This window comes from Brettanomyces bruxellensis, chromosome 1 (genome assembly GCF_011074885.1).
Source record: "Brettanomyces bruxellensis chromosome 1, complete sequence".
Taxonomy (NCBI): Eukaryota; Fungi; Ascomycota; class Pichiomycetes; order Pichiales; family Pichiaceae; genus Brettanomyces; species Brettanomyces bruxellensis.
The window spans coordinates 115,790-129,859 of record NC_054682.1 but is presented as its reverse complement, the minus strand read 5'-3'; the positions used below and the strand labels follow the sequence as shown (position 1 = coordinate 129,859).

Here is a 14,070-nt window from a genome sequence, read left to right as displayed (position 1 = left end):
TGATGTTGGTATCAAGTATATCACAATTTCGCCTGATAAAAGGGATCGATGAGTTCTTCAAACTAGTTTTGTTTTTGACCAAACACCAATTGTTGTCAAATATTGCACTAATAACGTAGTATAATGCTGTTGTAACTTTTAACGCCCTTAGTATGTATTGAAATTTGGTAAATTATACAGTGATCATAAATTTTATTTGTTAATATAGCACCGATTTCATTTCACTCGAGACACTTTTTTTTTCCACCTGTTCAAGAGGTAAATAAATAACGAATAACAAGAAAAAATTCATAGTGAGGTATGTGTCAGCAAAAAGAAATGTGCACACTGCTAAAATCAGTAAGGTTATCATATAATTAATTGGCTTAAAGAAGTTTCACAGGATGCTTTACTCATGGAACACAAATATTTACTCATAAACAAATTTACTAATTTGTTATGCTTTGTTATACATTGTTGATCACCATTTCTAATGTGCTTAGAGGGATTCATTGATCACACCATACACATTGCAAAAGAATACGAAAGAATGCTTTCTTTTCTCATTTACTGTGCATCCCTACACCTGGATTCTGGATTCTGGATTTACAGAGTTTTGTACCATGCCACGATTACATAGTAGTCCAAGTTATCTGAATTATATCGGCAGAAAGTTTCTCATAATATTCTACGTAACACGGAAACCGGTAATATATAATTCCTTTTTCTGTACATTTAGCCTGCAATATGCATTTTTTCCATAATCCCCCACTTAATGGCTTGCTCAATGTTCATAAATAAGATCTTGCCTATTAGTGCATTGCCCACAAAAAGCACCCCGCACCGGATGATACATAATCTCCCGCACTTTTCTTTGGCGTGATTCCATTTTCCTATCTTTTTCTTTTTGCCGTTTACCTGACCATCCAGATTTGTCACAGTTGTCGTGGTCATCCTCCGCTTATCTTATTTAACCAGGCCTCTCCCCACATTTTTACATAATTTCGTCTTTTAACCCCATCTTTATCAATTTTCTCTTTTGCAATAACTTCAAAATCTAACATAATTCTAATTCAAGTTGTCTAATAATGACTATTGATTCACTTAACGAGTATGTGACAGACTTGCCCATCTTTTTACTTCGCCCAACTTCATACTAACTCTCTTTTCTGTTAAAGGTTTCCTCAGGAAAGTCAACCGATTGATTTTTCTTCTTCAAATTTTAACTTTCTAATGCCGCAATCATCATATTACAACGTTAATATTACTGCTAAGTAAGTATTAATGTGCACACACTGTGTGCAAGTTTTCCTGCAATGATTCATATATCTTTTGCCTCAATACCGTATTCCGGTTCAACAGGATATTTCTCTATAAAAAAGATGACTTCCGTTAGCAATGTGCATTGTTTTCATTATTTGGGCCTGCTTCATAGCATATGCCCATAGCATCAATGCTGCAGCTTTCGATATTTGGGTTGTCTCTTATCAGTGCAGCCTTCTTATCAGAATATTGGCTGTGCTCCATATTATTATTTTTCCCCCTTCTTCCTTTACTAGTTTTCAGCCGCACATCCGACACCCCTCAATTTCTTTCCAAAATATTGTTCTATCAAGATACAATACTAACCATCATAATACATTATCCAGTCATTGGCAACTCAAAGATTTAGTATGCAAATCATCTGAGTCTAATGCAGTATACTTTCCACACAAAAATGCGGTGAGCCGTCTGAATTTTCGGCGTCGTGGTAAGCACCACCAACAGGTTAAAAAAGCTGGTTCTAATGTTCATATGGATACATCCAGTCGACTTCAGCCGGAATTTGCAAAGTTCGGATCATCACCACGATGTCTTAAAGAATCAAATGGAATAATAGTTGCTGGAGGAATAGCATCGCGTGAAACCTTTAATGATTCAAGTACTTTGAGTTATGCTCCATCAAGCAACTCACCGAATTCTTATCGTAGGAAGGGATTTTTTGGTCTTCATGTTGGTGAAACAGGATACACTGAAAATGGAAATATAGGGACATTGATTAATAATTGTGTTACGATAAACAAGATTGCCAACTCTCGCTATATGTCCCTTGCGTGCAACAATGACCAGAACTTGTACGTGATGGATATAAGTAATAAAAGTGATGCAATATCCCCAGATTACAGTGTTAATCTGTCTGTTGCATTGAATCATGCTTCGTTATCGCCAGATATGAAAACGCTTGTTACGTTGGGGGATAGTCCCAGAATTTTTATTATGCACCCAGAAGAGAATATGAGAGAGGTTGCGAAGAGAGAAACCATAATAACACAGTCTGATTGTGGCTTTTCCACATGTTGGAATAATTCAGGTACATGTTTTTCTGCTTGCTTCCAGGAGGGGGTGAATTTTATATATGATATTCGTAATATATCAAGACCAATTCATAAGATATATTCAACCAGAAAACAGCTTCAAAGCGGTGCTTTTCGCGTTTGCAAGTTTAGCGGTGGTACAGATGATTTATTATTTATTTCAGAACACCAAGGTCGTGTTCATGTTGTTGATACAAGGGATTTTATGACGCACCATGTTATATTATTACCTAAGCGTTTATATGATGACTCTGATGGATACTATAACCAGCCTATAGTGAAAAAATATGAGGATGTCTGTGATGTGGATCATAGACTAGGTTATCCGAGAACTTCGAGAATGTTTCTGATTGACGTTGATAAACTTCAGAAATCAAATTTCTTTAATTTCAATCGGAACAACTGCCCAAAAAGATATCCTGTTGCTAAAATGAGGGAAGATGCAGTTGAATGGATGAAAACCCCATATAGTAGGCAGCCATCAACAAAAGAAAGAGAACTTCATGAGCAGATAGTTTGTGACCCTCTTCAAAATGCTTGTAATTCTGGAACAAGGGTTGTTCGTACCCCCATCAGAGGTCGTGGTTATCATGATGGTGTAATTCAGAATCCTCAAAACGATCCATTTTATTATTTGGACTCCGAACTGGAATTAACTGGCCTTGAGATAGTTAACGCAGGTAATGAATATGGAAATGGTCAGCATTCATTGGTAATTGGATCAGATGATGGCTTAATACACTGGGATATTGATAGTTGGAGACGAAGATGCTTCCCATCCTACGAGTTAGCATGATTTATCAGAGAAGGATAACACCAGGGATTGGTGTGCATACAGGTAGTCGTACCATTTTCAATTTTTCTATATAATATTACAAAAGCATGGGGTACATAATATAATAAAGGTGTGTGGCATATTATCATGATATTTGTCACCTATAAAATTGCGGCCGGTTAACGTTTAATCCGTATTCATCCAAAGCACTACTAAGATCCTCCATGGTTAGCGTAACCTTCTGGTTCTGGGCTTGCTGTCCTGGACCATTTGTCAGTGAACTTGTCGCATTTTCTGCGTTACCATTCTCCCCATCACTCTTTTCTGATGGATTGCTTCCTTGAATATTCATTACCGTAGCTGTCATGAGAGCCCTCGCCCTAACCTGAGGATTAGCTGAATTGTAAACTGCACTGTTGGATCGGATACGAGAGTATTCATATGCATCAGTAGCTATATCACTTATGAATTTCTGGGTTGCCAATGCTAGAAGTCTTTTGATCTTTCTGTTAGAAGTCGAAAATCCACTTTTAGCCAAATAGTAATCCGTAACCGCATCAGGTATTATGGGTGTGAAATCTTCGTCATCCATCATTTCTAGCACCTCCTCCAATGTTTTATCTTCACGCGTAATTTCCGGAAGTTGATGCATTGGTGCTTCCTGTTTTTTTAATGCTGGATCGTCTTTGTCTTCTGGTGGAAGTTTCTTACCCCCATCTTTTTCATCCTTTTCTATGCTTCCAGTATTAAGCTTTTTGTGCTCTGGACCCTCATCCTCTTCAGCCAAGGATGGTCTTTTTTTTTTATTTGTTTCTTCCTCTGATATTTCGGTTTCTTCTTTCTTGCCCTCTTCCTCATCTTCTTCTAATTCATCAACATCATTAATGCTAAACAATGCCCCTCCAGCAGTTTTGTTCTCTAACTTATCATTTGTTTCGGTTGGTTCGGTTGAGCTATTTTCCTTTTTGTCTTTCAGTTGGACTTCCCCTTCTTGATTCTTCTTTTCTACTTTATCACTATCTTTAATTATCTCGTCACTCACCACTTCGGCATCTTTCGGATTCTCTTTATCCTTATTTGTTTCAGATGAGATAATCTTAGCTTGTCCTACTCCAGCAGACTCTTCGACCCCTTCATTACTGTTATTTATCTTCGATTCGTCATTTGTTTTTGTTTCATTACCATCGGATGTATTGCCTTTTTCTGGCCCAATAACGTTATATTTCTCAATGTTATCCGCAGTTTGTCCCTCCGTTTTTTCTGCATTATCATTACTTCCATCCTCTATGAATTTGTTTGCATGAACCTCCTCACTTTCATATTTGTCAGTTGTGATATCCTGTTTAGCTTTTTCATCATTAATATTGTGTGAAGTGGAAATATTTTCCTCTTTAATTTCTGATGTTCCAACTATTTTTTCATCAGTCTGACCGGCTTTTGTCAGTTCCTTTGCATCCATTTCCACCATAGCTCTCGCTCACAAAGTCTGCCAGATTATTTCAGATCTTACGTCTACTAAAAAGGACAGAGAATCATAATACATGTATTTCGTCACCTCAAGGATCCATTTCCTGTGGGAAGCGCGACTGTTTATCCCTATTAATCATTCAAGGGAGTAGCAAAAAAATATTTTAAAAAATAAATTCCGAAACCGAGAATCGAACTCGGATCTGGACGGTGAGAGCGACCTGTGATAGCCATTACACTATTTCGGATTTACAAAATTTAAAGAAAAGCACTTCTTTTTGGACTTATAGTGCTTGCTTTGTTTATTATTTAATATTTGTATTTATTTTTCTTTTACTTTTTTCCCGGACTTAAGAGAGGTCTCATGAGTTACTCCCAGGTGGTTTAGCTATCAAAATCCTTCTTTAATAGAACTAATAAGAACCTAGTTGTCGGACATATGAGAATATTACCTAGTATTAGGTAATCTATTATTATATGTCATTAGATTTATTTGTTTTGAGATCTGAACTTATTCTAAAATAACGAAGATTTAGAATAATATCTAATAGAGACAATCCTGGATAAAATGCACTAACTGTGTATGTTAGGGAATCAGCAGAAAAATAATTATGCGCGATCATAATTCTGTTTCTGAGAATTAAATCTTTTTTTTATTATGTATGATTACCTCACTTTATTTTCCTTTTTATTTTTACTTTACTTTACCTCTTTTTATATAACTTGTTTCTTCTACGAAGGGACGAGACCCGATAGCCTATTTTGCAATACAACTAGTTCGACTCCACTTTGATGGTAACAGAGTAAAGGAAGTAAATTCATTTTCTTCTATGGTGATACATACACAATTGTTAGAATGTTAAAGGCATTAACATTATCACACAGACCACTTGGTACATTTATATCCACCCACTTAGGTAACCGACCTTACAATTGTCTGAATCTCCCCGACTGCTAGGTTCTTATTAGTTCTATTAAAGAAGGAGTTTGATAGCTAAAGCCCGGGAGTAACTCATAAGGTCTCTCTTAACTCCGACACTAGTAGTTGGGGAGATTCAGACAATTGTAAGGTCGGTTACCTAAGTGGGTGGATATAACTGTACCAAGTGATATGTGTGATAATGTTAATGCCTTTAACATTCTAACAATTGTGTATGTGTCACCATAGAAGAAAATGAATTTACTTTTTTTACTCTGTTACCATCAAAATGGAGTCGAACTAGTTGTATTGCAAAATAGGCTATCGGGTCTCGTCCTTTTGTAGAAGAAACAAGTTATATAAAAAGAGGAAAGGTAAAGTAAAAATAAAAAGGAGAATAAAGTGAGGTAATCATACATAATATAAAAAAAAGATTTAATTCTCAGAAACAGAATTATGATCGCGCATAATTATTTTTCTGCTGATTCCCTAACATACACAGTTAGTACATTTTATCCAGGATTGTCTCTAATAGATATTATTCTAAATCTTCGTTATTTTAGAATAAGTTCAGATCTCAAAACAAATAAATCTAATGACATATAATAATAGATTGCCTAATACTAGGTAATATTCTCATATGTCCGACAGAACCTATGAGTTATAATAATGTTTTATATGTTAATAACGCATAAAGGTTCAACTGGTATTTGATTTATAATATGTGAATCAATTTAATGTTCGGACAGATATAAGAAAGGATTCGCGGGGAAAATTTTCCTGCGAAATAAATGGAGCACTCGAACAATAGAGTTCAAGTAAGGAAAGATGGTATTGTTACATCATCTGATTAATACGAGAACTACATCTATATAAAGTGAAGATATTCCCTTTTGTATATCATTGTACATACTCTTTATTATATACTACAATGAAATATCCGGTAACACTAACTTTAACAAAGTCACCAACCATAACTCAAGTCTGAAAGAAATTGAAGCTAAAACAGCTCACTGTTATGTGAAGTAGAAAAGACTAGCAGTGTACATTTAAATGCCACTTGGTTATGCAGGCAATTTTAGTTAGCAAAAACTATTCCTCATACCGTCAAAACAATAGAAGCATAGAACAATAAAGATTTAAGTAGAACAAGGCCTATTATCTAGGGTGTTGTATAAGAAGAAGAATGTCAACTATATGAAGATGAGATATCCTCCATACTTAATCTTATGTACAAGTTATGTACTACAATAAATATCAAACTATTATGGTAATTCGAACTTTAACACATACTCATTTAATTTCCACCCCTTATACTTACAATGGTCAGGCACTTGCACCTGTAGTAGTACAATTTGTGCAGAGTTCACATATGTGGAGCAGGGCTTCCATAACTTTTCCATATTTGATTATGTGATTTGGCTGACGCGATGAAGGAGAAATACGTGTAGAATAGTAAAAAGGTGCGACCACACTTATCTATGATTTCCACTAACCTCTAAATATACTGACAATTTCTAGATATTGTCCTCAACAATGTGCACTTGAAGCTCATCTTCTCATTGGCAAAAATGTAAGATACCATTCTGATTAATATTATTTAAAAAGAAAGCTGGCTGTCCGTATCCTTTCATAACTTATACGTATTCTGAAAGCAAACTGCTCCTTTAGCAAAAAATGTACAAAAAAAAATAGTGGAAGGATTATTGTCTTGAATGTCTATGGTGTATATTGGGTTAGAATGTAATCAGACAAAACTTTGAACAAATCAATACAAAAGATACAATAGAATAAGGATAAAAATTTTTGACATATTGATGTCCGATCTCAGAAACTTCATAACCTAACAATACAGACCATAATTGTAAATTAATTCTCCATGATAAGGTCCGCACAAAATGCTTTATGCTTTGCCTTATTGTTAAGCCGTTTGATGCAATGGTTCAAATAATACGGAGTCCACTCAAAGGAAAAAAGCAGAATTATCATATAATTTATAGTTTTGAGCTAAATTCTTTCTTTTAGTTTGACTTACATAACCGAGCACTGCTTTGTGACTTAAAGTTCACAAGGATTTATCTAGAAAAAACATGATGCTTTTAATGCTTACTAATTATCCATTGTAGATGATATCGGAATGGGCTTCGGAAAACGGGGATTAAGGGGGGGGAAAAAACTAGATTATTTTCGGCTGATAAATTGAACTGCCTATCAATCGGCGTTTGAGCATTCATCGACGCAGTAAGAAAAAGAAAAAAAACGAAAAACGAAGATGTATAAATTAGAGCATCTTTAATACATCCGCTACTATCCCGATCACACCTATGAAATGCAAAGTTCATTTTCTTTAGAACTATAACATACATTAAGATTAATTATTTATGCTTAGAGCAATGAAAACACATTATCAATATTTAGTTATTGGAGGAGGATCAGGAGGTGTCGCCTCAGCAAGAAGAGCTGCCAGTTATGGTGCCTCCGCTTTAGTGATTGAGTCAAAGGCAATGGGAGGAACATGTGTGAATGTTGGTTGTGTTCCCAAGAAAGTCATGTGGTATGCATCCGATATTTCTCAGAAAATACAGATCGCTAGGGATTACGGCTTCCCAAAGGTCGACCCAGCTTTTGCAAAAACTTTTGACTGGCCTACGTACAAGACGAAGAGAGATGCTTACGTTAAGAAATTGAACGGAATTTACGAAAGAAACATGACCAAGGAGAAAGTCGATTATGTTTATGGTCTTGCTTCCTTTACAAAGGATGGTAAAGTTAGTGTTGTTGACAAAGAAGATCCATCGAAAGTTTCTACATACACGGCAGATAACATCCTAGTTGCTACTGGTGGAAAGGCAGTGCTACCAACTAAAATTCCAGGATGGGAGCTTGGAATGAATTCTGATGGTTTGTTTGATTTGAAGGAAAGACCAAAAAGAGTTATGATGGTTGGTTCTGGCTTTATTAGCGTTGAGTTTAGTGGATTCTTCCATTTACTAGGCAGCGAAACACATACAGTTATCAGAAAACAACACGTTTTGACAAAATTTGATGAGATTATTCAGAATACCATTACTGATTATTATGTGAAAGAGGGCGTGAACATTCACAAAGGCACAAGTGTGGCTAAGGTGGAGAAACTTGAGGATGGATCGAAGAAGGTGACACTTGAAAACGGCGAAACAGTTGTTGTTGACGCTTTGTTCTGGTGTATTGGAAGAAATTCCTTGATTGATATGCATCCAGAGAACATTGGACTCAATTTGGACAGCAAGGGAAGAATTGTTGTTGATGGGTATCAGAGAACAAATGTGCCAAACGTTTATTCGTTAGGTGACGTTGTTGGTCACTTACAGCTTACACCAGTCGCAATTGCTACCGGAAGGAAGCTTGCCAATAGATTATTTGGTCCCGAAAAGTTTAAAACTCAGAAGATGGACTTTACAAACGTTCCAACTGCTGTCTTTTCTCATCCGGAGGTTGGAGCTATTGGCTTGACAGAAAAGCAAGCTAAGGAGAAATATGGTGAGGAGAACATTAAGATCTACACGTCGAGATTTAACGCGATGGCATATGCTATGACAGAGCATAAATCTCCAACTGCTTACAAACTCGTTTGCTTGAAACCAGAGAACGAAAAGATTATTGGTATGCACATTGTCGGTGACGGTTCATCCGAAATCATGCAAGGATTCGGTGTTGCCATTAAGATGGGTGCTACTAAGGCCGATTTCGATAGTTGCGTAGCTATCCATCCAACCTCTGCTGAGGAGTTAGTCACAATGAAATGAATATTATGTATTTAAAAAGGCGAGAGAGGAAGTGATGTTATGTTAAACAGCAATTCATTCCTGCTTGCTGTTATTTGAGCTATTTGCCAACACGAACATCACAAATTTACCTTTTCTATGCTTTCTATCATATTTGCTTGTATTAAAACTTCTTGTGTCAACGTAGTTAATAAAGACGATTGCGCTTTAATGGGAGCATGTAAATAGCCTCAAATCAATAAATATTCGTTGTAACCATGACCAGTTTAACCGAAATAGGTAGACATTGTCAGAAACCATTTTATTAGAGTAAGTGCAAAAATCAGAAATAGTTCCATTTTATCACATATAAATACAGTAGGTAGAGTACAATACAAAGGTAAACAATATCGCATGTAAGTAAGTACCATTAACAGAACACACTTGTACAATTATTTGTTCAACACAACTTTCACAGGTTCCTTATCATTCACATAAAGGTGATGCTCCTGAATGTATCGTATCACACTATTAGGGAGAAGATATCGCACACTCATATGACGACGAATAAACAAACGGACTTTCGTGGAACTAATATCATTATATATCAGTTGCTTAATGACCAAAATATTTTTTCTGTGTTCGTACATTATATCGTGCGATAGAAGGAATGATCTAACATCAGAACCAGTTCTTTCAACAATAAGACATCCATAATTACCTAATATATGGTGCAGATCCCTATCTGCCCACACATTTGGCTCGCCCATAGACTCTATCAAGTCACCACCAGCGAGAAGCATGATCTTTGCCCCTATTTTCTGGGTTGTACTTCCGGCCTTGAAGATTCCTCCGCGCTTAATATTTATTTCATAGTTGAAATGATCCAGAACTAAGGCAGTTCGTGTGTAACGTGGTTGAAGAGATTCCCAAGCATCAACCATAAGCCATGAAGATGTCCGCTCACATGCAAGTTCGCACATACGAACTCTGTGAACAGATGGTGCCAGTCCAGGTTTACTGTAATTGTCGGAAACAGGACTATAGTATCCACCAACAACTTCAAACTTGGTTGAATCGCGAATGTCATCGAGGGCCATTTCAAACATTCTCAAGTGCAAATACGTAATTGGCGAAAAGGAACCACATGCAACAATGACCAACGGATATTTATTTGGGTCAGTTAGTCTTGTTTTAAGACGATGCGTTGGAAATGCGTAATCCTCCAGTCTTGTTGCTTGACGTGGGATACCATGCGAACTTCTTCTAGGTCAGCGATCTGGAATGAATGAATCATAGGCTCATTGGCATTACCACTAGAAATTGTAGAGTACTCACGCCTGTCCATTCTGCTTGCTCCAGCTACCGTATCTGCATCTTCGCTCAATGCAGTATCGGAAATAGCATTTTCCACATCAGAAACATCTTCTGATGCTGAGGCGGAACTAGTCGACGAAGACTCTAGTTCTGTCGCTTTTTTTGGAATCTTGTGTCTCAAACTTTGTTCTTTTCTCCTTGTAGCCCGTTCATGACGAGTTGTAGGCAGGCTCATGGATGACTCACTTTCAGTTGCTTTACCATTTTTCAGAGATATAGGGTCAATTAGACAACTATCATCTTCCTCAACATTAAACTCTTCATTTTCATCATCTGAGAGAACGTATGGCTGGATAGGCTTCCTGTTCGGAATGAGCTTTGGTGAAACAGGTGGCTGAATCTTCGGATGTGTCGAAGGGGGCTGAAAATCCGGGTCGTGTGTCGGATCCATTTTAGGAAAAGAACTTTAGCGGTTCAGGACTTGATTGAAATTTGAAGGTCTTCTGACCGAGTCTTCTTTGATATAAGGAGAAAGAGTCGGGAAAGAGGAAACTTGTAATTGTAATTGTTTCCACCTGATGAAGTACTCTTGTTTACTTCTTTTCAGAACTTTGCTCGTTTAAAACTGGAGAAGCAATAAATTTAACAAAATGATCAAAAAGTAGCAAAAAAAAAAAGCAATATGTCAATGAAAAAAGACACTATAAGGTGCTTTCAATTGAACTAAAACACTGATATTAGTAACTTTAAAGATGTAGAAAGCAGAGAGAAAGAAAAAAATTGATATAATAGGCACAAAGGATTAGACGAAGAAACAGGAGAAAAGAAATGGCGGAACAAATTTCTTGGGATATATAAAAAGTGAAGATCCCGAAAAAGAAAAAAAATTTAGCTGCGGAAACCGATGAAAAGAAAATTCTGGGAAAACAAGGAAGGACCTTAATTTTCTGTTCTACGCAAAATCACTCACTAATTCATGTTTGCCTAATAGTCGAGGCGCGATGCTTTTTATGTCTACATAGCCATCCCTCTGCTTTATAATATAATCGATCAGAAGATACTCAGGCTACCTTAATATTTGACAAGGAATATGTACAAATGTTAAGATGCAAGTGTTATACGAGGCAGACCGTTCAAATTCCAAAGGTCAGCAATGATTTTGAAAAGAGCCCTTGAAATAGTTGCGGGATTATCGCTCATGCATTCATTCAGCCCAGTTCGAAAAAGCCTCAATGTCATCCCACGAAATGGCAAGAAGAAAAAATGACCAGTATGATTTTCAATTAGCACCAAACAGAAGAAGATAAATTTAGGGGAAAAAAGTTGACCATCTCATGATATGTACTAATCTACGTAAGTTATAATTTGAGTAGCATATATTGCGTATGATTTTTTAAAGAAACGCGCAATAATAATATAACAAGCGTTGGCCCCCAACCAATCAGGCTTGCCGTTTCATTCAACCGGAGAACAAAAGACTGGACGACTCCAATCCTTTGAAATTTACGCACAATGGCTTTTTCTTAGATCTCGCGACTTGCCCTACAGAGAAATACAAAGGAAAATGTTGTATAAATCTCCGCCCATTGTCGGACATATTTTGCGGCAATTCTTTTTGCAGTTGTCATCTTTTAGGCATTCCATATGACAATGCTGCAGCCTGTGAACAAACAGCAATGATTGAAATGATTCAGCCCCCTCAAAAGGACGTCCCTCAAAAGTACCACAAATCCTTACGCCTAATTATTATACACCATGCTCGTTATCTATTATGCTATATTATCTTATAAAATCTATAACCCTTAGATCCGACACCAGCTCTCGACCCAGCTATAGTCAGTGGCTTCTCCAAATCGATCTTCCTTAAAGTGCTTCATTATCTCATTTAGTTCAAGATCACATGCGTACACTCGATTGAATTCTCCACCGGTATATGAAGAAGCGTTTATTCCATTTATCTGCCTCATAGGCTCACCAATTGCTCCGGCACGTGCTAACATCTCCCAACAGCTCAACATGAGTTCTCTACTGCGCATAAAACTGCCTTCACCACCATTGGATCCAAAACTTACACCCATAGTCTCCAAATGCGTATTCAAGGTCTTCATCCGTGACGATGCTACTTTTATGTATTCTTCCCACGCAACATTGAAATTTATTCTATCACTAGAGCTTTTCGCCTTAACTCTCGCACAAGAAATCAATAGCTTCAACTCCAACTCACTTAACGAATCGAGAACAGCAAGGTTGCGGTTGTTATACAACTCTAGTCCTCCATTTTCTGGATCGAAGAATTCGTTTTTTCTGTCGAATAATCCGTATCTTACAACTACTGCCAGGCTGTTCTTTAGTGCATTCAAATCTTTGATGGTGTAGAAATTCTCCACAATAGCTTTTCTGACAGCGTTTCCGTTCTGAAAGACCAAATTTTCGATTCGCTTGTTGTACTCATCGATGCATTTTTCCAACTCCGGCTCTCCGGGCTGTTTTTCAATTTTTAACATCGTGTAAACACATTTACTGAATTCCGTGAGCGTTCTAAGTTTGTTTATCTGAAGAACCCGCTGGCTGAAACGGCTTCGCACCCTTTTCTCAAGCTGTTCTCTCATGGTTGCCTTAGTTGTAACACCTATCACAGTTAGTGCAGAACCTGCAGCTTTCGGATTCATTTTTTGTCCATTCTGACTTTCATCACTAGCTGGGGTCGATGATGACTGTGCCATGTCAAAAAGATTGTACAATAAAGTTTGCTTGGAGTCTCCTGCGTATTTATCAATTTCGTCTATGACAAATATGATTGGAATTTGTTCGGATAAAACACCTGCCTTTTCGTCATCTTCATTATAAGCAGGGTCTCCTCCATCCTCAAGCTTTGATCTGTCCAATAGCGACATTATCGTATTCATTGTTGCGTTTGCAGACACCTTTTCGAATCCTGCACTTTGTTCATTTCCCTGTGCTTGGAGATTTTCATCGATCACTTCGTAATCTCCCCTTTTTCCATCCTCAAAATCATCGTATCGTTCACTCAATCGACTTTTTATGCTTTTTGCGCCCATTATCCAGTCGAATTGTCTTGCTATTTCCCTGATTGCAGCCTTATCATCCCTTTCAAAGAGTCCGCTTAGATGAATAACCAGAAATGCACCACCATATTTTCGATCGAGATCTAGAAGACAATTATTTACAAGAGTTGTTTTTCCAACACCCCGGGGCCCAACTATTAGCACAGACTTCCCTTCGTGATATTTCACAGTGTTCTCTAGAATTTTATATATTTCTGTTTGTTCATCCTTTAGGCCATATAGATCAACATGCGACTTAGATCCACTACTTTTGGCTGAAAGTTTCCGAAGAACTTGATCTTTAAGAACTTTTTCATATGTAAATAAAAATTTCGAATCGTCTTTACTCATCCATAAAATACCTTAATTTCAGACTCGGGCAACTAATTATACATTCAATTTAAAGTGTGTGCGCCAGCTATAAGTATACATACATCATCCCTGAATTTCA

General features: G+C 37.0%; 6 protein-coding genes and 1 non-coding gene across 7 annotated transcripts; 2 read left to right on the top strand and 5 right to left on the bottom strand.

Annotated features, from left to right (window-relative positions):
• Window positions 1-1,773: 1,773 nt before the first annotated feature.
• Window positions 1,774-3,129, top strand: BRETT_001516 (uncharacterized protein; the record flags this gene model as incomplete). The annotated part of the gene is made up of 1 exon (XM_041280065.1): window positions 1,774-3,129. The coding sequence occupies one exon, from the start codon at window positions 1,774-1,776 to the stop codon at window positions 3,127-3,129; it is 1,356 nt and encodes a 451-aa protein (XP_041134567.1).
• A 136-nt stretch (window positions 3,130-3,265) lies between these two features.
• BRETT_001515 (uncharacterized protein) lies at window positions 3,266-4,576 on the bottom strand (the record flags this gene model as incomplete). Its single annotated transcript, XM_041280064.1, has 1 exon — window positions 3,266-4,576. The coding sequence occupies one exon, from the start codon at window positions 4,574-4,576 to the stop codon at window positions 3,266-3,268; it is 1,311 nt and encodes a 436-aa protein (XP_041134566.1).
• Window positions 4,577-4,751: 175 nt separating this feature from the next.
• BRETT_001514 lies at window positions 4,752-4,823 on the bottom strand. Its single transcript has one exon. It is a non-coding gene; the product is annotated as a tRNA-Glu (tRNA).
• Window positions 4,824-7,875: 3,052 nt separating this feature from the next.
• GLR1 (Glutathione reductase) lies at window positions 7,876-9,279 on the top strand (the record flags this gene model as incomplete). The annotated part of the gene is made up of 1 exon (XM_041280063.1): window positions 7,876-9,279. The coding sequence occupies one exon, from the start codon at window positions 7,876-7,878 to the stop codon at window positions 9,277-9,279; it is 1,404 nt and encodes a 467-aa protein (XP_041134565.1).
• Window positions 9,280-9,689: 410 nt separating this feature from the next.
• Window positions 9,690-10,346, bottom strand: NMA1 (Nicotinamide/nicotinic acid mononucleotide adenylyltransferase 1; the record flags this gene model as incomplete). Its single annotated transcript, XM_041280062.1, has 1 exon — window positions 9,690-10,346. The coding sequence occupies one exon, from the start codon at window positions 10,344-10,346 to the stop codon at window positions 9,690-9,692; it is 657 nt and encodes a 218-aa protein (XP_041134564.1).
• A 74-nt stretch (window positions 10,347-10,420) lies between these two features.
• BRETT_001511 (uncharacterized protein) lies at window positions 10,421-11,005 on the bottom strand (the record flags this gene model as incomplete). Its single annotated transcript, XM_041280061.1, has 1 exon — window positions 10,421-11,005. The coding sequence occupies one exon, from the start codon at window positions 11,003-11,005 to the stop codon at window positions 10,421-10,423; it is 585 nt and encodes a 194-aa protein (XP_041134563.1).
• A 1,351-nt stretch (window positions 11,006-12,356) lies between these two features.
• On the bottom strand, window positions 12,357-13,970 carry BRETT_001510 (uncharacterized protein; the record flags this gene model as incomplete). The annotated part of the gene is made up of 1 exon (XM_041280060.1): window positions 12,357-13,970. One exon carries the CDS (start codon window positions 13,968-13,970, stop codon window positions 12,357-12,359), a length of 1,614 nt encoding a protein of 537 aa, XP_041134562.1.
• Between the last annotated feature and the right edge of the window lie 100 nt (window positions 13,971-14,070).